General features: G+C 47.0%; 1 protein-coding gene across 4 annotated transcripts in view; it reads right to left on the reverse strand.

Moving 5' to 3' along the window:
• SASH1 (SAM and SH3 domain containing 1) overlaps positions 1 to 22,691 on the reverse strand; it is a 264,392-nt gene that overhangs the window by 108,743 nt on the left and 132,958 nt on the right. For all 4 annotated transcript variants that reach the window (XM_058666602.1, XM_058666534.1, XM_058666462.1 and 1 more), the window contains exon 2: positions 21,616 to 21,744. In XM_058666602.1, coding sequence (XP_058522585.1) covers positions 21,616 to 21,744 — 129 coding nt within the window. The remainder of the gene's footprint in view (positions 1 to 21,615; positions 21,745 to 22,691) is intronic.

The raw sequence follows: 22,691 nt of genomic DNA on the forward strand, positions 1-22,691 counted from the left end.
AGCCAAATTTTAGGACTAAGTGACTTCAAATATTCAAAATATTTAGCCAATATGATTTTTTTTTTGCTAAATAATGATGTAAGCATCTTAATCATCATGAAATATGATTATTAAACCTGAAGATAAAGTTTACTTCATGCTGTATGTAAAAATCAACATTTAGTCTGGCCTCAGGCAGTGAAAGGGTTCTGTAACTACATGGATTGTATGCAAATAGGGATTAAGCATTTAAAAAAAAGTTGAAAAAAAATCTATCAAGAGTGAATCCAGCATAGATATTTCCACAAATATTTCTATTATGGTCTTTGGGAACAAATTTTCAAACAACTCTTAACTGAAAAGGGGATTGCATGTTTCATATTAATTTCATCAAGTTTTTCAAAGAAAATTGCTAACAGCCACAGAACATTATTTCTCATCCACGTAGCCCTTCAGCCAGGCGAGGACTCAATAAGCCCTGATTGGTTGTAACTGCCTGGTGCTGAATTCCATGTCTCCTCCCTATTTCGTGTGTGTTCCTTTAGTGGGACAATTTTCTACACTGCATTTTTCTTGGTTCCTCAAGAGGCCTTAATCAATACATAGTGACTGAGTAACAGGATTACATATTTAACTAGAATTCTTAAAATGTTTTAAATAAAGCCAGCCGTGGAAGGCAATTTCTGAGTTGCAGATGCACAGCAAAGCTTTCACGTCACAACCCTTTGTGGCTCATGCGCACTCAGGTTAGTTTATAACGGTTTCTATTATTCATTCACCTTAGACACAACACCTTTCTCTAACATAACAAGTTGTTCTCCACTTCATAAAGTTCCCTTTTTATAGAATGCCACTGTCAGCACAGTTCATAAATTCAACTTGTCGTATACAGAAAAAGTAATGTTGAAAACTGTTCGTTGGCTTACTAGTAAGTTATGGTTCTTATTGTAACACGACTAACTCTGAGAACTTTCAACATTTTCAAAAGAAGCATCTGTTATAAATTATTAGTCATCTCTTTTGGGATCTGGATGTGCAACCATTCTATTCTATCACAGTGCAGCACTGCCTGTTCCTTATAACAAAGCTCGTGCCCACCCCAATCCTTCAGTCGTTCCCATGGTGCGTGCTCAGCACAAAACACTCCCGAACTTGGCCAGTCCTACAAGGTGTGTTCCCTAGTTCCCACGGACACACATGGGAGGATTCCCATAGGCAACAGCCTGATGTGAGAAGTCGTGTACACTTGTTTTAAGCGAAGGCTGTATTCTGTTCTAGTCTGTGGTGAGAGCGCCTCCCAAGGTGACCAGATTTCCTCTCCAGATGCATGGTGTGTGACTGCCTCCAGCAGTTCGACTTGGTCAAAGGCACAAGAAAAACTTGAGCTGTCCTGGAATACAGACTGCAGTTCTGAAGGACGACCTTGAAATCACCTGGGTATTAAATATCTTCTACAGCTTCAAGGTGCTGTTGGCACAAAAAGACCTCCTGTGGCTTCTTGCAGTGTTATTGATAGCAGCTTTCAGAGCATCCCAGACACTTTGAAGGAGCATTTGAACTTGAGAATTCTTTTAAGCAACCATATAGTTCTTGCAAACACATACAACAAAATCTACGCTTGAATAGTTAAGATGTCTGGGTTCAGGTGTTAGCTCCACTTCCGATTCCAGCTTGCTACTAACGTGAATTCTGGGAGGCTCAGATCCCTGCCACCCAATGAGAGACAAGAATTCAGTTATGAGCTACAGGCCTCAGTATGGCCCGACCCTGGCTACTGTGGTCATTTGTCGACTGAACCAGTGGATTCGTGATCTAGCTCGCTGCCTTTCAAAGAAAAAGGGCACAGGGGGCATAAGAGGCACAACTAACAGAGTGGCCACTTGCCAGCATGCCCAGCCAGAGTACAAGTTCGAATCCCCGCTACATTGCTCCCAATCCAGCCTTCTATTAGTGCACCAGGGAGGGGGGCGCTAGTGCTTGAGTTGCTGCCAGCCACAGGAGACATCAGGACGGGAATTCCTGGCTCCTAGCTTTGGCCTGATCCAACCCTTGTCCTTGTGGCCATTTAAGGAGTGGATCAGCAAATGGAAAAATTCAATCTCTTTCTCCAACCCCTGTCATTCTGGCTTCAAATGAATATTTAAAAATTAATAAATAAGGGCCCGGAACAGTAGCCTAGGAGCTAAAGTCCTCGCCTTGCACATGCAAAGATCCCATATGGGCACCAGTTCTAATCCCAGCAGCCCTGCTTCCCATCCAGTTCCCTGCTTGCGACCTGGGAAAGCAGTCAAGGATGGCCAAAGCCTTGGGACCCTGCACCCGCGTGGGAGACCTGAAGAGCTCCTGGCTTCTGATAGGCTCAGCTCCGGCTGTTGCAGCCATTTGGGGGGGGTGGTGGTGATTGAACAGAGGGAAGGTCTAACTCTGTCTCTCCTTATCTCTGTATATCTGACCTTCCAATAAAAATAACATACACCGTTTAAAACTTTTTTCAATAAATAAAAGAACAAATATATGCATGGATTTCAAAGCTTTTCTCTAAGAACTTTTGAAAGGCTCTTCATCCAAGCCACCAAGAGACAGAAAACACTGTGGCAAACATTCCACAGGATACAGGAATGCAATTTAAGCCCAGACACGCAGGTATTAAAGCTTTTGTAGAAGAGATGAGACATGACATAAGTCAAAATACACAGCAGAAAACAGACACCACCAGAAAAGTGCAGTTAGGCTGCATGGTGCGGGCAGGCATCTGGCTAGTGCGGTGGCACAAAAGGCTAATTCAGCACCCTTTGGTGCCAGCATCCCATATGGGCACATTTCATGGCCCAGCTGCTCCATTTCTGATCCAGATCTCTCCTTGAGCCCGGAAAGGCAGTGGAAGATGTGGTCCAACTCTTAAGGTCCACATACCTATGTGGGAGACCCAAAGCAGCTCTTGGCTCCCAGCCATTTGGGGACTGAACAAGCAGATATAAGATATCTCTCTCTGTGTGTAACATCTGCCTTTCAAACTATTTATATACATATATATGTGTATATATATGTGAGTGTAATATATGTATATATTCATATACATATATATATGCATTAAGGTGCACCCTGGGAAGTAGCAGGTATTGTCCCAAGCGGTTGGGTCTCTGCCACACACACAAGAGACAGACTGAATTCCTGGCTCCTGACTTTGGTGTGACCCAGCCTAGGTGCTGCAGGCATTTGGCTTCTGAGTCAGCAGACAGAACACACAGCCTTTCAAAAAAAAAGTATGAAAAGGATGGCCATCGGAATGCAGAAGGGCAGGTACCGTCTCCCTTGGGGAACCCAGGAAGGGCCTACAGAGGAAGTGACACAGAGATGTTGGCAGTGACAAGGGTAGAGAAGGAGTGATCCCGCAGGGGAAGGAAGGGATGGAAGGGAGGCAAGGGTTGTTTCCCTTCAAAGCAAATCCCTCCAGAATTAAAGCTACGGGCCATCTTATACCAAAACGTATACATTTCTTGGAAGACAACACAGGAGAAGAAACTTTTAATGGGTTTAGCAATGATTTCTTGATTATGGCACCAAAAACATAGGAAGCAAAAGAAATAAACCGGACATCATTGTAACAACTTTTGTGCATCAAAGAATACTATCAACAGAGAAAAACCTAACTCAGACAATGGAAGGAAATGCGTGACAAAAATACATCACATAAAAATTAAAATCCAGATAAACAACTCCTACAATCTAACAAAACACTAAACACACTTCAAAACAGAAAAAGAACTTGAATAAACATTTCTGCAAAGATATGCAGATGGCTAACCAAGAGAAGATGCTTAACCTCAAAAATAACTTAAATGCAAATTAAGGAGCTTAAGAAGCTGGCATCGTGGCACATGAGTGTTGGTTTGTCACCCAACTGCTCTACTTCCAATCCAGCTCTCTGTTAATGGCTGGGGGAAAGCAGTGTAAACTGGGGCCCAAATGTTTGGGCCTCTTGGTTCCCAGCAATCCTGGCGTTCTAGACGTTGCAGCCATCAAGGGAGAGAACCAGCAGATGGAATCCTCCCCTCCCTTCCTCCTTCCATCTCTTTCTCTTTCTCTTCCCTTGTGACTCAGACGTTCAAATAAATAATCTTTTAAATATGCAAATCAAAACCACATTGAAAGTGGGGCTAGCATTGTGGTACACAGAATTCAGCCACTGTTTGCTATGCCAGCATCTAATATCTGAGGGCAGGTTGAGTCCCAGGTACTTGGCTTCATACACAGCCTTCTACCAATGTGCCTTGGAAAGTTGTAGAACAGAACTCATATACTTGGGGTCCATGCCATGCACTTGGGAGGCCATGATGAAGGCTCTCACTCTCTTCCTCATGACTTTCCTCCCTCTCTATCCTTTCTTGCCACTCTCACTTTCAAATAAATAAATAAATAAATCTTAACCACACACACAATCACATGCCATTTTACACATGTTGTGATGGTTATTCTCAAAAACAATGAATGGTTTTTTTTTTAAATCAAGTACTGGCAAGGATAAGGAGAAACTCCTTGTGTGCTGTTGGTGGGAAGGTAAGCTATTAGGGATAATGTGGAAAACAGTCTGGCAGCTCCTAAAACACTAAAAGTAGAACCCCATATGATCCAACAATGGCACTTCTGCGTACATTCTCCAGAGAGATAAAAGCAGGGATTCAAAGAGAGGTACCTGTGTTCTCAGGTTTAAAGAAAGCACACACCACCGGATGCATGCAGAAATGAAGACGGAACATGCAGACGATGGGACATCACTCAGCCTTCAAAAGGAAGATCATTTTGACGAATGTCACAACACATAAAAACAACGAAGACACCATGTGAAACTGCCCCCATCACAAACGGATAAATACTTCATAATCTCACATGAAATTTTGAGAGCAGTCAAATTCAGAAACCAAACGTAGGAGGTGGTGGCCCAGGATATGCGGGGGAAGGAGGACATGGCCTTACTGATCACATGTCAGTTGTGCAGGAAGATGTCTGCAGAGGGTAATGCAGGCTGCGCAACGCGAACACATCTGCCCAGACTGAACGACGCGAACACACCTGCCCCCGCTGCACGACGCGAACACACCTGCCCCCGCTGAACTGCATGCTGGATAACCAAGATGATAAACCCTGTGCTCGGCATGCTTTACAAAAAGCTTAAAAATAATAACAAAAAAATAAAAGCAGGACCTGGGCTGGAGCACAGCCTGCTATCCCAGCATCCTGTACTGGAGTGTTAGTTTGAGTTCCAGCTGCTCTGTTTCTCACCCAGCTCCGTGATAATGTACCAGGGAAAGCAACAGAGGATGGCTCAAGTCCCTGGGCGCCTGTCACCAAAGTGGGAGACCTGGCTGGAGCTCGAGACTCCTGGCTTGAGCCTGGACCAGCCTCAACCACGGGAGCCATCTGGGGAATGAACCATCAGGTGAGAATGTGTGGTCTCTTTCTCGTGCTCGCTCGCTCTCTTTCAGGTTATCAAACAAATATATGAGCAAATAGAACTTTAAAAAAAGTAGAAACCTGGACCTAGTGCAACAGTTCGACAGCTAAATCCACACCTTGCAAGCATTGGGATCCTATATGGGCTCCAAGCTGTGTCCTGACTGCTCCACTTCCCATCCAGCTCCCTGTTTGTGGCCTGGGAAAGCAGTAGAGGACAGCTCAAAGCCTTGGGACCCTGTACCTGTGTGGGAGATCCGTAAGAAGCTCCTGGCTCCTTGCTTCAGATCAGCTCAGCTCCAGCTATTGCTACTATTTGGTGGGTGAACCAGCAGACGGAGAATCTTTTTCTGTCTTTCCTTCTCTCTGTAAATCTGATCTGCCTTTCCAATAAAAATAAGTAAATCCTAAAACAAAACAAAAACAGAAGGCCTGCCACAATGGTTCAATAGCTAGAGCCTCACCTTACAAGCACTGGGATCCCACATGGTGTGCTGGTTCGTATCCCGGCTGCTCTACTTCCCATCTAGCTCTCTGCTTATGGCCTGAGAAAGCAGTAGAGCATGGGCCAAAGCCTTGGGTCCCTGCACCAGGGTGGGAGATGCGGAAGAAACTTCTGGCTCTGAGGTTCAAATCAGTGCAGAGTAAACCAGTGGACTGAAGGTTTTCCACAGCCTGCCTGGCCTGGCCAGCCCCATAGGTTCCTTGCGGACCTGGATCCCTTGGGCCAGTTTCTCAGTACCTGTGTCCACCATTGTGTCCACACACAAGCTGTCATGGAAGGTGAGCCCACCCCATGGACCACCTCTGCAGGGTGCTGCTCTGCGCACACACACTGGAGGAATCTGTATGCAAGCAGCAGCGCTACTTAAACATAGCCCAGTAAATTAAAATAACACATGCCAGCTGCGTTTATCTACCACTTTTTTTTTCTACTCTAGCAGCTCTGAAGCAGATGGTGAAGTCGTGCAGAGGGAATTTCAGGGGCTTCGTCCAGCCAGCCAAAAGAAACAAGCCCAAAAGAAGCTGAATGCTAAAGACACTAGCGTGTGATGACAGCACTGTTTCCTGTTCAGAAGGGCCAGGTGACAGCACCCAGCAATGAGAAGAATGCACCCTGGCCTGTCGGGCAGTCCTGCATGCTCCTGCCCCACCTCACAGCAGTGTGGCACAGGGCACATCTCCACCTGCAGAAATGGCTCCAGACTGTCCTTTTTTTTTTTAAGATTTATTTATTTTTATTACAAAGTCAGATATACACAGAGGAGGAGAGACAGATAGGAAGATCTTCCATCCGATGTTTCACTCCCCAAGTGCGCTGCAATGGCCGGTACGCGCCAATCCGATGCCGGGAACCCAGGAACCTCTTCCAGGTCTCCCACATGGGTGCAGGGTCCCAAAGCCTTGGGCTGTCCTTGACTGCTTTCCCAGGCCACAAGCAGGGAGCTGGATGGGAAGTGGAGCTGCCGGGATTAGAACCAGCGCCCATATGGGATCCCGGCAGGTTCAAGGCGAGGACTTTAGCTGCTAGGCCACGCCGCCGGGCCCCAGACTGTCCTTTGTCACACAGGCCAAGTTCAGCATGAAATGAGCTGGGGTGCAAAGACTAGACTAGACTGTCAATGTCAACTTTTGTCTTTGTTTTTTTTTGGGGGGGGGGTTAATCAATTGAAGTCACACAAAGCACACAATCTTAGGTCAAGCCATAAAGTGCACTTTCTCTCATGACATGCTGGGACCACTCAGAACAGCTCAATTCAGCCACCGTGCAGGGTCTACAGTGAGACAGAGTCTGAGCCCAGATGTGAAATGCCAAGATGAACCTGCCCCCTTGAGCAGGGAGTGGCGAAGTGACACAGCCTAGGGGACACAGAAGTTGGAGGCTACTGTTAGCTGGTTTCTGGGGGAGTTAGAGGCTCAGGTACAAAGCTGGGCTCCAGGAACGTGGGCTTAGAGAAGGAACGGAGCCTGGAAGAGGTGAAGGAGGGGAGGAGAAGGAGGTCGACTCCCAAGGGAGAGGAAGAGTGATGCAGAGGAAGGCCCGGGACAGGTCCTGGCAGGGAAAGGTGTGTGCCTCAGTGCTGTCCCAGCTGGAACAGAGCCCACTGGGAGCCGGGTTGGACTTGTTTGCTGCTGAGGTTTTCAACCACATCCCATTGAAGCAAAGGACGGATGGGAAGAAGCCTGGACACGGTCTGCTGTCCTCTTGTCTCTTCAGATGCCCCAGTACCCGGGCTACTGGTACTGGAAATACTGATTCTGTCTGTCTGTCTGTCTGCCAGACAGCAGAGAGGAGAATGTGATCATGGGCAGGAGGTGAGAACTGGCGGGCCACGGCTCCAGGAACAGGCCAGCCTCTGTGAGGGCCCTGGAATCACCAGTGTTCTGGTCTGGAGGAGCCAGAGGAAAGCACAGCCCCTCGTCCCCGCACTTGCTCCTCGTGTGCAGGAAGCTCCGTGAACTTGGAGGCATGCCTTGCTCTGAGCAGAGCCCCCAGGCCGGCGCTGCCCAGCTTCCTCTTGGATTCCAACACCTCAAGAGTGATTTTTTTCTTTCCCCAATTCTGCTCTCCTGCAGTTCGACGTGACTGTATGACATTAAAGAATCTTCAATGTGAAACACAGGTAACATAAAACATCTTTAGTTTAAAACCTTGAAGACAATTTTCTAAAATCTATTATCTCCTTCATTCTGAAACAGCACAGGGAATATAATTTAATAAATTTCTTAGAATACAGGATTGCCCAAAGGATTCTAAAATGTGGAATGGGCGCTTCACCTGGCAAGTATGCTACCAGTTAGGAGGCCTGTGTCCCATATCAGAGCAGCCAAGTTCAACTACGGGTACCTGCTTCTGATTCCAGCTTCCTGTTAATGCAGGTCTTGGAAGCCAGTCATCCTGGCTGCTGGACTTGGGTCCCTAACATCCACTTGGGAGTCCCAGAATGTGTCCCAAACTCCTGGTTCTGCCCTCTCCCCAACGGCCATAGCAGCTGTTTGGGGGAGTGAATCTTTCATTGTCTCAAATCTCTCTATCATTCTAATTTTTTTAATTTAAAAAAAATTACAAAATATGTCAAGTTATTTTTGTTGGTCCCGCTTCTGTTTAGTCTAGGTTTTGGGCTTTTGAGTTGCCTTGCCTATGTTTTTAAAATGTTAACATTTCTTACCAATATCAGATGACTCCAGCAAGAAATCTCTTTTAATTTGCTGCCAAATGTGGCACTGTTACAAACTCATTCCTGCTCATTTGGGAAGGTATGTGTGTATGCAAAGAGAGAGAATGGAAAGAAAGACATGAAGAGGAAAACATTCATTCAAATGCTAACTTCTAAAGATGTTCGACTAAGTAATTTTATATTAAACGATACATTGACCTGTTACATTTTTATATTACTCCAGCACATACTCTAACCTGCACATCAAGATACTATGGCCTCTTGGGGGAGGCTCTAGAAGAAAATTCAAGGTTAATAGCCTGGGAGGAATCAACTTGCCCATCACCTGTCTCTTGGCTTCAAATCCAATCTAATGTATCTACCTGGGAAAGCAGTGGATGACGGCCCAAGTACTTATGCCCCAACCAGGCATGTGAAAGACCCAGAGGGAGAGCTGGGCTCCTGGCTTTAGTCAGGCCTAGCCCTGGCCACTATGGCCAGAAAATGGAAAATCTCTTTCTCTGTCACTCTGCCTTTCAAATCATTTTTTTAATTTAAAAACAATATTTATTATACATATGCATTAAGGTCGAGCATGTACCCAGAAACTCAGCCAAGTGCACCATATATCTTATCGAAGCTTCCTAACAACCAGAAGAAGGCAGCTATGGACCCCCCCACCAGTCACTGAGGTCCTTCGTGTGTGGCCGAACTGCGGGTGACGCAGTTCAGGTCCTCCCGACCAGGCTACACCACTTCCTTTATGGAACATGGCTTTCTGCCTCTGCCCAGCCAAAACGAACACCTTTCGATCTACCTGCAGGGTTATTAAGAACTGAAGGCAAGAGACCTATCAGATGCCTTATCAACTCTCAGGTACTTCTAAAAGCGTCATTTCTGCGATAACAATCAGCAAAAATATTACCATAACCTCTTTATACTTTGTCCCAGCCTCCTGAGCTCTCCGTCATACCTTAGGTGGTGAGGCAGATAAAGTCCCTTGCAATCTGCAGAGGGGAAGTTATACCAAGGATGGCCGATGCACAATAGCCTTTTAGCAACGTACCGTTTCACTGATATCACTGGCATTGAAAAAAGATTTTTCAGAAACCCCAGATTTTTAGTTGTTACACTACTCCCTTAGTGGGGGGGGGGGGGTGGGAAGCTTAATTGTCATGAGTCAAGTGACTGACGCCAATGCAGAATTCCGATAAAATACCAAAATAGATTCTGAAAGATGAAAGAGATCAAAGCCCACACCCGGAGGGGCAGGGACATCTTCAAACAAAAACACCCTTTGAAACCACAGAAGCAGCATTTTTGATAAGAAGTCACTTCTCTGCCTCATGCACATTAAAAAGATACCCCCCAACACAGCCAGATGTTCACGAATATTCATGATGCGCTTCCAATTTGGTTTGGACTTGCCCTTGATTTAGTTTTGATTAAGTTCCATCAGCTTCTGTTGGTCCCCTGAGATGAATGGCATTTCCGGAGCACAAATTTAGAACATTTTCATATTCTAAATAATCATAGAAAGTCTCCTAAACCGTCCCTTGTAATTTAAGTAATGCATACACAGACCTTACAATGTTAGTGATGGAAACTGTTGGCTATTCCTAAAACAGAACTCTAAAACCACCGCACTGCTAGAGTGCCCTGGGTTAAGCTGCCCCGTGTGACTTGGGCATCGTGCTTTGGAGGCCCAGCAGGAGCCTGTCTGCTCTGCTTCCAATCAGCTTGCCTGCTAATGTACCTGGAAAGGCAACAGAAAACGGCCCAAGCACCCACATGGGAATCGCAGATAGACTTCCAGTTCTGACCTTAACCTAGTTGTCACAGCCATTTGGTGAATGAACCAGAGGATCTTTGTCTTCCTCTCTGTGGTTCTGCCTTCCAAATAAACAAATAACCCTTTCTCCTTCCCACCCCCCCCTTTTTTTTTAAAGATTTTATTATTATTGGAAAGCCGGATATACAGAGAAGAGGAGAGACAGATAGCAAGATTTTCCGTCCGATGTTTCACTCCCCAAGTGAGCCACAACAGGCCGGTACACGCCGATCCGATGCAGGGAACCCAGGAACCTCTTCCAGGTCTCCCACACGGGTGCAGAGTCCCAAAGCCTTGGGCCGTCCTTGACTGCTTTCCCAGGCCACAAGCAGGGAGCTGGATGGGAAGTGAAGCTGCCGGGATTAGAACCGGCGCCCATATGGGATCCCAGGGCTTTCAAGGTGAGGACTTTAGCTGCTAGGCCACGCCGCCGGGCCCCCCACCCCTTTTTTAAAGAGCATATGAAACCACTTCTAGAGTTGCCAAATTAAACCATTTCTAAAGCACAGTTTGGTAAAAAGAGGTGAAAACCTGACTTTGTTACATGTGCTACAGTGAACCACAGAAGGAGACAAGAGCCATGCTCTAGCAGGGACTGACTGATATTTTCTAAACTGACCACGGTAGTAGTTACATTGTGTCCTTCCAAGCACACAGAATACAGAGGTGAGAATCCAAAGTAACTGGATCAACCATACCAAACAAATCAGTTCAGCATTTTACCACTATGTTTCCATTTGCTGGATAGAATGATTTGTGAAACTTGCAAAGTGACAGAAAAGACAGCTGCTCTACTAGATAAGAAGTAGCAGGGGCTACCACAGTGATACAACAGTATCCTGTGGTGCCAGCATCCCATATGGGTACCAATTCAAGTTCTGGCAGCTACACTTCTGACCCAACTCCCTGCTGATGGCCTGGAAAACCAGCACAAAGATGACCCAAGTCCTTGGACCCCTACACTCTCGTGCAAGATCCAGAGGAAGGTCCTGGCTCTCAACTTTGGATTAGCCTCGACACTGCAACCATTTGGGAAGGACCTCACTCTCTGTCTCATCTCTGTGTAGCTCGTACAGTAACACACACAGAGGTGGCCGAAGGGATCTGTAGTCCATACACTTGATGACCTGGATTTCTTCTTGTCCCACCCTGAGTCATTTGTGGGTAGCAGAGCCATGGTGACAGTTCAAACCAGGGACCCAGAGTCCAAGGTCAGGCATGTGTGCCAACACTAACAGGAGCTGCCCAGTCCTCCCAGTGGACTCCCAGGCTGAGCCTTGCCGTAGCTGCCTAATCTAAACCATCCTCATGCCTCAGGCAGGTCCCTAGAGGCCATGTGGCCATGTGACCAGAACTACTTGGTCTTCTGATAGCATCACCAAATGATGCTATAGGCAAAGCCAGAGACTCTGTAGCTAAGGTCTTGAGGAAAAAAATAATAATAATAACTCCTTGCGCCACTCTACATTTTGTCTCCCTCATGGGAGACAGCACATGATGGTTTAAACATCTGGGCCCCAGCCACCCCTTTGGAAGACCCCAGGCTCCTAGCTTTGGTCCAGCAGTTAGAGTAAAGCAGTAGATGCCAGATCTCTGTCATTCTGCCTTCCAAGCAGATGAAAAAAAAAATTTTAAATCAACATTAAAAGACTGTCTCCCATCAAGACCACATTGCTCCTTGTGTGCTACAAATTAACATTTTTAAATAGCCTATGATTAGCTTGTGATTAGCACCAATAAATTACATGGTAATCGTCCATGGGGAAAGGGTTTAATTGTTCAATGTAAACATTTAGATCACACCACAATTTTGGTAACCAGCTTTTCATAGTTGAGGGCTCATAGGGCACCTGGCCTGGGCCTCATTCCTTCACAGAAGGCTCCCGATTCCAGAAACAGCACTGTGCCTCGCCTCTTCCCGGCCCTGGCCGCTGCCCGCTGCTGTCAAAGCTGCCTCTTGTCCTCGATCCCTGGCTCCTCTCCCCAGCCAGCACCAGTCCCACAGTCGGGAATTCTCTCCATCCTATGGAAATGGAAACAGCAACAAAGCTGACGCTTGGCCCTTCCTGGCAGGCAGTTGTGTTTTAAGCAGCATGCTATTTTGGTCTCTAATCTCCCGGGCATATTATGTTTTATTAAAGCAAACAAACAACAATCAGTCATGAGCAAAAAATGTAAATGAGGATGAAGTTGACTCCAGGGAGATACTTGAGAGGAGGGGGAGGAGGGAGGCACAGACAGACACATAGATGCAAGTCTTCCATTTTCAGGTTCATGCCACAAATGACCACAGCTGCTGGGCCTGGTTGAAGCCAGGGGCCCCGAAAAGCCAGGTCTCAACTGTGCACAGCAGGGACCAAGTCCTTGAGCCATTATCTGCTGCGTCTGGAGAGGTACATTAGCAGCAAGCTGGAAAGAGCAGCTACTACCCGGACTTGAACCCAGGCACTCTGACAGGCATGAGGGCATCCCATGCAGCATCGTGAACCACGGTGTCAGGTACCTTCCCCAAGAATCTCAAGTCAGTGATCCACACTTGAAACATCTGAATGAGACCTCTCCAAAACTCACCTGAGACAGCCACTCCCTGCGTGAAAACCTTCTGGGGATGCCAAGGTCAAATCCAGCACCAAGAAGTCCACGTAGGTCCATGCTCGCCCAGTGCGACTTACCCAAACTGCTGACTCAATCAGGCCTGGGCTTTGGAACACAAACGCCACTTTGTCTGCGAGGAGCCAGTGCACAGAACTGCATTTACCATCTGGCTGCAGACATAATGCTTCAGTGTTTGAGGCCATCCTGTGTTGAGTCCCACACCAGAATGCAGTTCAACTTACCACTGACTGTGATTACAATCTGCAAGTCAACAGGGGCGCAAAGCTATACGAGTTCACAGAACAGAAACAAATGCTTTCAGGGCGACAACTGGACTCCTAATAAGCAACAGAGTTCTCATGCTTACACTTGAAAAATGAGAATAAGAACTGGGGAAGTCCATTTGTCTCCTGGAGACCTGTGAGCCAGGGGCAGCCTCACTTCCCTTAACATGTTCTTGAATAGTCAGGGTGCTCAAATGTACAAGAAACCTGCTTCCAACAAGCTTTGCTGCCTGTAGCAAACAGCAAATGAAAAGAAGTCAATTTAAAAAAAAAGCAAAATCCACACACAGGGGCTAGTGTTGCAGCACAGGGGGTTAAGCGGCTGCCTACACAGACAGCATCCCATGTAAGCTCTGAGTCACTCCTGTACCCATGCAGCTCCCTGAAAATGTGCCTGGGAAGACAATAAAAGATGGCGTGAGTACTTGGCCCCTGTCACCCACCTGCCTGGGAGACCAGGATGGAGTTCTGGGTTACTGGCTTTGGCCTGGCCCAGCCCCAGCTACGTAAACATTTACAGAGTTAACAAAAAGACGAAGATTTCTCTCTGTATGTCCTCTCTTTATAACTGTCTTTCAAATTGAAAACAACATCAAGGGCCCAGGGCAATGGCTCAGTGGCTAAATCCTCGCCTTGCTGGCACCAGGATCCCACATAGGCACCAGTTGGCATCCTGGCTCCTCCAAGTCCTATCCAGCTCTGTGCCTAAGGCCTGGGAAAGCAGTAGAAGATGGCCCAAAGCCTTGGGAGGCTGCAGAAGCTCCTAGCTCATGGCTTCAGAGCACCTCAGCTCCGGCCATCGCAGCGACCTGGGGAGTGTGCCAGCAGACAGAAAATCTTTCTTTATGTATCTCCTTCTCTGTAACTCTGACTTTCAATAAAATATGCAAATCTTAAAAACAAAATACCCATAACATTAATCCCTGTCTCAAAAGAAGGAGGGCTAAGTAGGGAGAGGGTGTGTTCTATATTGCACTGGAAGGTATGTGAAATTAGGTGTCTTACTTGACCAAATCATACAGCTAAGGTTTGCACGGTTTCACATATGTATAACTGACCTCAAAAGAGACTTGTCAAACAAATAAAGCAGAGGCCCAGCACAGTAGCCTAGCTGCTAAAGTCCTCACCTTGCATGTACCAGTTCTAATCCCAGCAGCCCCACTTCCCATCCAGCTCCTTGCTTGTGGCCTGGGAAAGCAGTCAAGCACAGCCCAAAGCCTTGGGACCCTGCACCTGAGGGGGAGACCTGGAAGAAGCTCCTAGCTCCTGGCTTCAGATCCACTCAGCTCTGGCTGTTGCAGTTACTTTCAGAGTGAATCATCAGACAAAAAGACTTTTCTCTGTCTCTCTTCCTCTCTGTATGTTTGACTTTCCAATAAAAATAAATAAATCTTAAAAAAATTAAATAAAGTGGAGCAGGGAGAAAGATGAAGGAAGAATATAGCAGAATGGGGGTAATTGTTAAAGCCGGGGAGCAGGCCCAGGAGGTTCACTGTGTTAAACTATTCATTCACATTTGAAATTCTTTCAAATCAAAAGCCACAAACTGAACTCCTGTACTCATGTTTGTGAGTGTAAATGCAATGCAAAGTTCAGGCACTGCGGCAGAGACAGGAATTTCTAAACAAGAGAGACCAAGGAAGGACAAGAATCGCACTAGGTCACCAATGCTAACAGTTGTTTGCATTTCAGTCTCATAGTAACTGTGAGATCTTTTTTCTATTTGCATTCTACAAATACAGAAATCAAAGCTTTAAGAGGTGATAAACGTGGGCCTGGCTTGGTGGCCTAGCAGCTAAAGTCCTCGCCTGGCACAGGCCAGGATCCCATATGGGTGCCGGTTCTAATCCTCACAGCTCCACTTCCCATTCAGCTCCCTGCTTATGGCCTGGGAAAGCAGTGGAGGATGGCTCAAAGCCTTGGGACCCTGAACCCACATGGGAAACCCGGAAGAGTTTCCTGGCTCCTGGCTTTCGATAGGCGCAGCACTGGCCGTTGCAGTCACTTGGGGAGTGAATCATTGGACGGAAAATCTTCTCCGTCTGTGCTCCTTTCTGTATGTCTGACTCTGCAATAAAAAAATAAATAAATCTTAAAAAAAAAAAAAAGAGGTGATAAATGGGACAGGTGTCTGGGGCTAGATGTGGCTGAGCGTGCGTCTCCAACAGTTGTTTCATGGAAAGTATGGTCCCAGGATGGTGACGGTTACTCACCAGAAGATGAGGTCACGCGTGGAAGGAATTAGTGGAGTTCTCAGGGGACCCTAGTTACTTCTAATAAGAGGGTCGCTGTGAAAGAGGGGCTGGGGCCCCCCTCCTCTTGGGCCTCCTGGCCTGTCATAATAGCATCAGCATCCTCCGCGAGGCCCTCAGGAGAGGCTGAAGCAAAGGGGGTGCCCAGTTGGACTTTCAGCCTCCTAAGCCATGAGCTAAATAAACCTCTTTTCATCATAAAGCAAAGGCTTTTCGCAACAGCAACCAAAAATGGGCTAACATCTCAGGAAAAGTGAAGACACAGAAAGTTACCTGGATCTGTTGGACGGCAACCTCTCCTACCAGTTCCCCCTGCCCTTTTGCCAACTGCAGCTGGCCCAGGGGCCAGGCCTTCTGCTTCGGCTTGGGAGTAAAGAGGGAGGACAGGGAAACAGGGTCTTTAAAAAAAAATCCTAGGATGACCACTAGTCATAATACACACTACTTTTGTTACTTCTGTCTTAGGGTAAAACTGTATCTGGCAAGATTTCAGTATCTGGAAAGATTAATTTATTATAATTCTATCTGGAAAAAATCAAACTGAAAACTACAGGATTCCTGAGTCACTCCTCCATGCCATGGACAATGGTTCTCTTATCGCGTTTCACTGTGAAACACGCAACACCGCTATTTGCCTTTCCGATCCTTAAAGGACCTGGGTGTGTCTCTGCCCTGTCTCCACTTGCCTTGTATACACACAACTGTGATAAGGCCCGGGCACCAAGGCTAGGTCTGGCTTTGGCTGCGCTGAGGGTGTCCCCGTCACCTTGGAGCTGCGGCAGTTGGACACTTCATCAGCCCTGAAGTAAAGCAGCAACCACAGAAACGGTCTTCTGCCCAAACGCAAAGACGTCCAATCATCAAGATGTCAAGCAGAGTGTCACTACCAGCAATAAGAGGTCACCTTCAGTGTTGTCCCCTTTCCTGGCCACCACATCTCCGTGACAGATATCAGAATCTCTATCAGTAGAGACAGACCTACCAGGGGCTTAGAAAACTGCTATCATTATTTCACTGTCGTGTCTCCCAGCCAAAGAAACACAGTGCTTAGAGAAGTGGCAGACATGAAGAAATATGAGCAATTTCCTGGCTGTTCACTAGCACGAACATCCATTCCCTGACATAGGCCAAGGCTGCGTGACCCAAACCCAGCACTCCTTCTAGGCCCATTTGGTCACCACTTGATCACAATCTTGGTTTTATACTACTGGATTCTCACCCACCCATACCCTCTATTTTCTCTATCAAAATTAAGTGGCCCCAAGGACCTGCTGTTGAGACCTTATTCCAGCCAGGATCCAGGCAACTAGGTCTCAAAGACACGGCCTGCCCTCCTGAGCAGAGTATCTTAGGAGCATCATCACTGAAACCTCTTCTCTCCTGTGTCAACGCAAGCATCCCCATGAGCTTCATCTCCTGGGGGTTGGACTGTCCTCTGACAAGTAATTAGCTTCTAAAAGCAATGTGCTTTCAGATTTTTTAAAGCCAATGCAAATACCTAAATATCTGTTCTTCCTACAGTTCCCACAATCCACATGAAACAATGTTGGGCCCAGCACGATGGCTCAACTGGCTAATCCTCACCCTTGCAAGGGCCAGGATCCCATATGGGTGCTGGTTCATGTCCCAGCTGCTCCACTTTCCATCCAGCTCCCTGCTTATGGCTTGCAAAGGCCACAGAGAATGACCCAAAGCCTTGGGACCCTGCACCTACATGAGAGACCTGGAAGAAGCTCCTGGGTCCCTACTTCAGCTCAGCTCAGCTCTAGCCACTGCAGCCTTTTAGGGAGTGAAGCAGCAGATGAAAGATCTGTCTTTCCTCCTCTCTGTAAATCTGCCTTTCCGATAAAAACAAATCTTTAAAAAATAAGTAAAACAAAATGAAACAACTCAACACATCACCCCAAAGTCTCCTTACTCAAAGCTGTCTGTAAATGACCTGTTCTACAGCAGGCACAATAAACACTGCTTTTCCTCGTCTCAAACACACTAGGCCCCTAATGCATCACAATTCCTCTGCTGCTCTGGGTGGGCTATTCCTTTCTGAAGCCACCTCACTCTCAGCTTGACAGAGCTGCTGATGAACATGTGAAATAGCCACATAACAAGGTCTTGGACCCTAAGCTGCTCCGCCAACCCAACAGGCAAGTAGTTCACCTACTTGTCCAAGCTGTGGAATTCAGTCTCCACCATGTAAAAGTCAGATGCATTTTAAAAGGGATGGTTACACACAGAAAGTTAGAGAGGGAACTTCAAGTACTCAGTGCTACATGCACACTCTACACATCTAATATAGTATAGGAGAATGTGCATTTAAGACATTGGTTGGAACATCCACAGCCCGTATGAGAGTGCCTGCATTCAATCACTGGCTCCACTTCCTCCTTACATGGATGCTGAAAGGCAGTCCGGTGCTTAGGTTCCCTGACATTCCCAAGGGGGACCTGGATTGAGGGCCAGGCTCCTATCCTCAGCCTGGCCCAGGCCCAACCATTGCAGGCATGAGGAGTAAGACCATCAGATCAAAGTTCTCCCTTTCCCTAGTTCTCCTTTCCCCTAATGACACGTATATATTCTCTCTCTCTCTCTGACTTCCAGACCAAACAAAAATTAAAATTTATTTCATGACCTTCAGCAGTTTCAACATTATTTCTCTTTCTGCAACTTACCTGGGATTGGATAGAATACACCAGCTTGAGATCTTTCTTTCTTTGCTGCCACAATTAAAAACTGAATAGTCGAGCTGCAGTCGGCTGGAATTAGCTCCCATCAGTGTTAGCCACAAGCCCATCGTGAACCTCTGATGAGAACTAATTAAGCTCACGTGGCGCATGTTTCCTCCCGACTATCTGGAACCGAGCACACCCAACAGGCCCATCTGCCGGCAGAGAAAGAAGGTATGTGTGCCACTGACAGGCAGACTCGCTTCCATATCACTCCAACCTTCAATCAGATACAATCCTCAAAAAAATAAGTCAGTGCTAAATCAACAGTCACCCACTAATTCACATTTCCCTGCACAGTGAAATGACCAAAAAGGTCACATATTACTTAACCACAGACTTGGAATATCCAAACGTCAGTTATTCTGGCAATATTGTCAACATAGAAGCATTTTGCTTTTCCTACTTTATCGTTTCATTTGTTTGAAAATGCAGGCAGAAATCTGCCCCTCAACTGCCTCCCAACTGCCTGCATCAACCTGAGGTGCGTCAGGCCACAGCCAAGAGCTAAGAATTCAATCTGCATGTCCCACGTGAGCGGCAAGAGCTCAACTGTCTGACCCATCACCCGCTACCTTCGAGGACGCACGGCGGCTGGCAGACAGAATCAGGAGCAAGCCCAGGACTCCAGGCCTGCACGCACGGCGGCAGGCAGACAGAATCAGGAGCAGGCCCAGGACTCCAAGCCAGCATCGCAACATGGGATGCCAGCTTTCCAAGCAGCATCTTCCCTACTGCATTAAACACCCTCCCCACAAAATATTTTCAATATGCCTCAATATAAGAACCTAATCTCATAATTCTATCAGAGTATGTGAGTCTTTTGAAACATTACTTTGTTAAGGAAACAAAAAAAGGAAACAGGACCCAGCACACATCGGGATCCCATGATACCAGTTCATGCTCCAGCTGCTCCATTCCCCGACCCAGCACCATATTTGTGACCTGGAAAAGACTCAGAGGATGGCTGAAGTCTTGACACTGTGCGGAGACCCAGAAAAACCTCCTGGCTTCAGATCAGTTCAGCTCGCGCCATTGCGGCAACTTGGAGAGTGAACTAGCAGGTGGAAGATCTTTATGTCTCTCCTTTTCTCTGTAAATCTGCCTTTCCAATGAAAAGAAATGAAGCTTTAAAAGAAAAAGAAGGAAATAACCCCACCATGCACATAAGCCAGGGGCAGTCACAGAAAACAACCTATCTGTTGTCCAATGTGTCTGGTTCCAGCGATGATGGCTTCCTGCCCCAACAGATACTTCTATATTGAACTAGCTGACTTGCCTGTTGACCACTACCTTGTGACAGTCTGGCAATTGTCCTACATAGTCACTCCAGACCCAGAACACCAAGTTCAAGAAAGAAATCAAATTCTATAAAATGACAGAATATAATATTATTATATAATAATATAAAATTCTTGTGGTGTAATATAAAATGAATTCTCAATAGTGTGGGTGCTGTGGAACACTTGGGTAAGCTGACACTTTCAAATGCTGGCACAGCATTTGAGGGTCCATGAGTCAAAGTTGCTTCACTTCCTATATAGCTCCTGACCAATGTGCCTGGGAAGGCAGTAGAAGATTCTTAAGTGCTTGGGTCCATGCTTGCCATGTGGGAAACCTGGATCGAGTTCCAGGCTCCCGCCATGCGGGAAGTGAACCAGAGGCTGGGAGATCCGTCCTGCCCGTGTGCGCATGCACTACCACTCTTTCTCTCTCTCCTCTGTGTGTTGTACGTGTACGTAACTCTGTCTTTAAGATAAATACATTAAGCTTTAGAAATAAAGGGGTTGTGGCCTAACAAATTCAGCTGCAGCCTACAAAGCTGGCATCCCTCATGGATGCCTGGTTGGAGTCCTGCTGCTCCACTTTCAATCCAGCTCCCTGCTAATGCACGTGAGTAAAGCAACAGAAGATGGCCCTACGTGGGTAGAAGATGGTCCTACATGGGAGCCAAGAAGAAATTCCTGGCACCTGGCTTCTGCCTGGCCCAGCCCAGGCCATTGTAGCCACTTGTGGAGTGAGCTAGCAGATGGAAGATATCTCTCTCTCTCTCTCTCTCTCTCTCTCTAACTCTGCCTTTTAAAATAAATATTTTTAAAAGACTTATTAATCACTCTATTATTAACTAGTTCTAAACTGGTTAACTACTGTTAGTGGTGAAAGGTTATTTTTTCCACCCTTAGTTGAATTATAGAAACTTTTCGAAAGCAGATAAATGAGGATTTCATTGAATCAGTGATTTCAAATAAGGCAGAGGATATTCAAAACCCTAACATGCATAGTGCAAAAGGAGCTGGTCTGGGGCCCGGCGGCGTGGCCTAGAGGCTAAAGTCCTCGCCTTGAACCCACCGGGATCCCATATGGTCACCGGTTCTAATCCCGGCAGCTCCACTTCCCATCCAACTCCCTGCTTGTGACCTGGGAAAGCAGTAGAGGATGGCCAAGCCTTGGGACCTCTTAATTTCGGCCATTGTGGCCATTTAGGGAGTGAACAAGTGGATTGTAGATCTTTCTCTCTTTGTCTCCTGCTCTCCATAAATCTGCCTTTCCAGTAAAAATAAATAATTAAAAAAAAAGCAAGGTGGTTATTGCTATGTGACAGATTATGGGTGTTTTCTTGTTGCTTTGGATTTTGGGAAGTTTTGCTTCTTGTTTCTGTTCGGTTTGTTTGTTTGTTTTTGCTGGGGGTTAAGAGGACTGATGAAAAAAGGAACGGTTGGCCAGGTGAGAGGAACCAACTAAACATGCTTTGGAGCTTACCATCAGTGAACACAGAGCACACACTGGTTTACAGTTTATAAAAATCCAGTCTCGGGCCCGGCGGCGTGGCCTAGCGGCTAAAGTCCTCGCCTTGAAAGCCCCAGGATCCCATATGGGCGCCGGTTCTAATCCCGGCAGCTCCACTTCCCATCCAGCTCCCTGCTTGTGGCCTGGGAAAGCAGTTGAGGACGGCCCAGGGCTTTGGGACCCTGCACCCGTGTGGGAGACCCGGAAGAGGTTCCAGGTTCCCGGCATCGGATCAGCGCGCACCGGCCCTTTGCGGCTCACTTGGGGAGTGAATCATAGGACGGAAGATCTTCCTCTCTGTCTCTCCTCTTCTCTGTATATCTGGCTGTAATAAAATGAATAAATCTTTAAAAAAAAAAAAATCCAGTCTTCAGGGGAGTAGAAAGATTTGATTGTGGTGCACCAGTCCACATTCATTGCTAACACACCTACAGACAACTTGGGTTGGTCCTTGAGGGGCCCGAGTTACGTTTGCAATGAGCACACAGAAGCTGCAGGTTCAGTGAGGCCTGGCAGAAGGCCCAGGGCTGCGTGTTCCCAGTATGACCCACTCACCACATCCAGATCCTGGGAAACCCGCCGTTTGCGCAGCTCCTCCATCCTCTCGCACACGTCAGAGAAGCAGGTGTTATAATAATCTGCATACTGCTGCGCCAGGTCGTCGATGTTGCCCAGAGAACCATCCTTGGAGAGGAAAAAGCGGGAGAAGGACAGTCAGGCGAGCCTACCTGCAAGGCCAACGTTCATGCAACACCTGGAGCATTCACGGCCAAGGCCATGACAAGTTTCACCTGTGACAGCCCAGGATCCACAGAACTGCTCTCTGGGATGGGACCTACTCTTTCCCTCACTGCAGCCATGGATGGACAGTAGCTCAGATACGCTGAGTGATGACTAACACCTCTAGATTCCATTCCAGAGCCAATAGCTCAGGCAGCCAGGCCTGTGAATCAGGAAAGTCTGGTGCCGAAGCTAAGGTCTTCAACCTACACCTCTGCCTGCCTGGCAGTGCTGGGAGAGGAAGTGTCTTCAGCACTCCTCACTCAAAGTGAGTGACAGGCTCCCTGATGCCCAACCTTGGCCTGTGGCTGCTGGGAAGTTTAGGAAACAAACGTGCTGAGACTCACTCCACTCCCAGAGATTGAATGGAGCCAGAGAACCTAGGCAAGCAGCAGGGAAAGCTGCAGCTGAGACACAATGCGTAGGCTCTCCACAAGCCCCTTGGGAAGTGGGAAAATCTTACTCATCAGTCACTAGCGCTCATTACTATTCATCACTCATTATTACAGTCATTAATATTCATAGTATTTGTTAGACTTGCTATTCATTAGTTATTCCAAGTACAGGTGCAAGAGTACACACTGCAAATTCACCCAAATAAATAAGTAAACATCACACTTGTCTCTTGCAGGAGGCAAACACCCAAGTAAGCAGCTGCTCCTAGTGAGGCGGCCTTAGGCACATTTCTTAATCTCTAGGTGGCACTGGAATAATGAGAGAGGCCATGGCAGGGTGAGACACTGGCATGTCAGCCTGCTCGTCCAGTCTGCCAGGCTCACAGAGGTGATCAGAACTCACGCAGCTGACGGTCACTGTAAGACCCTGCTGCCTCCTGTAGTAGTCTCCCTTTT

The sequence above is a fragment of the Ochotona princeps genome, chromosome 1, assembly GCF_030435755.1.
Source record: "Ochotona princeps isolate mOchPri1 chromosome 1, mOchPri1.hap1, whole genome shotgun sequence".
NCBI classification, from domain to species: domain Eukaryota; kingdom Metazoa; phylum Chordata; class Mammalia; order Lagomorpha; family Ochotonidae; genus Ochotona; species Ochotona princeps.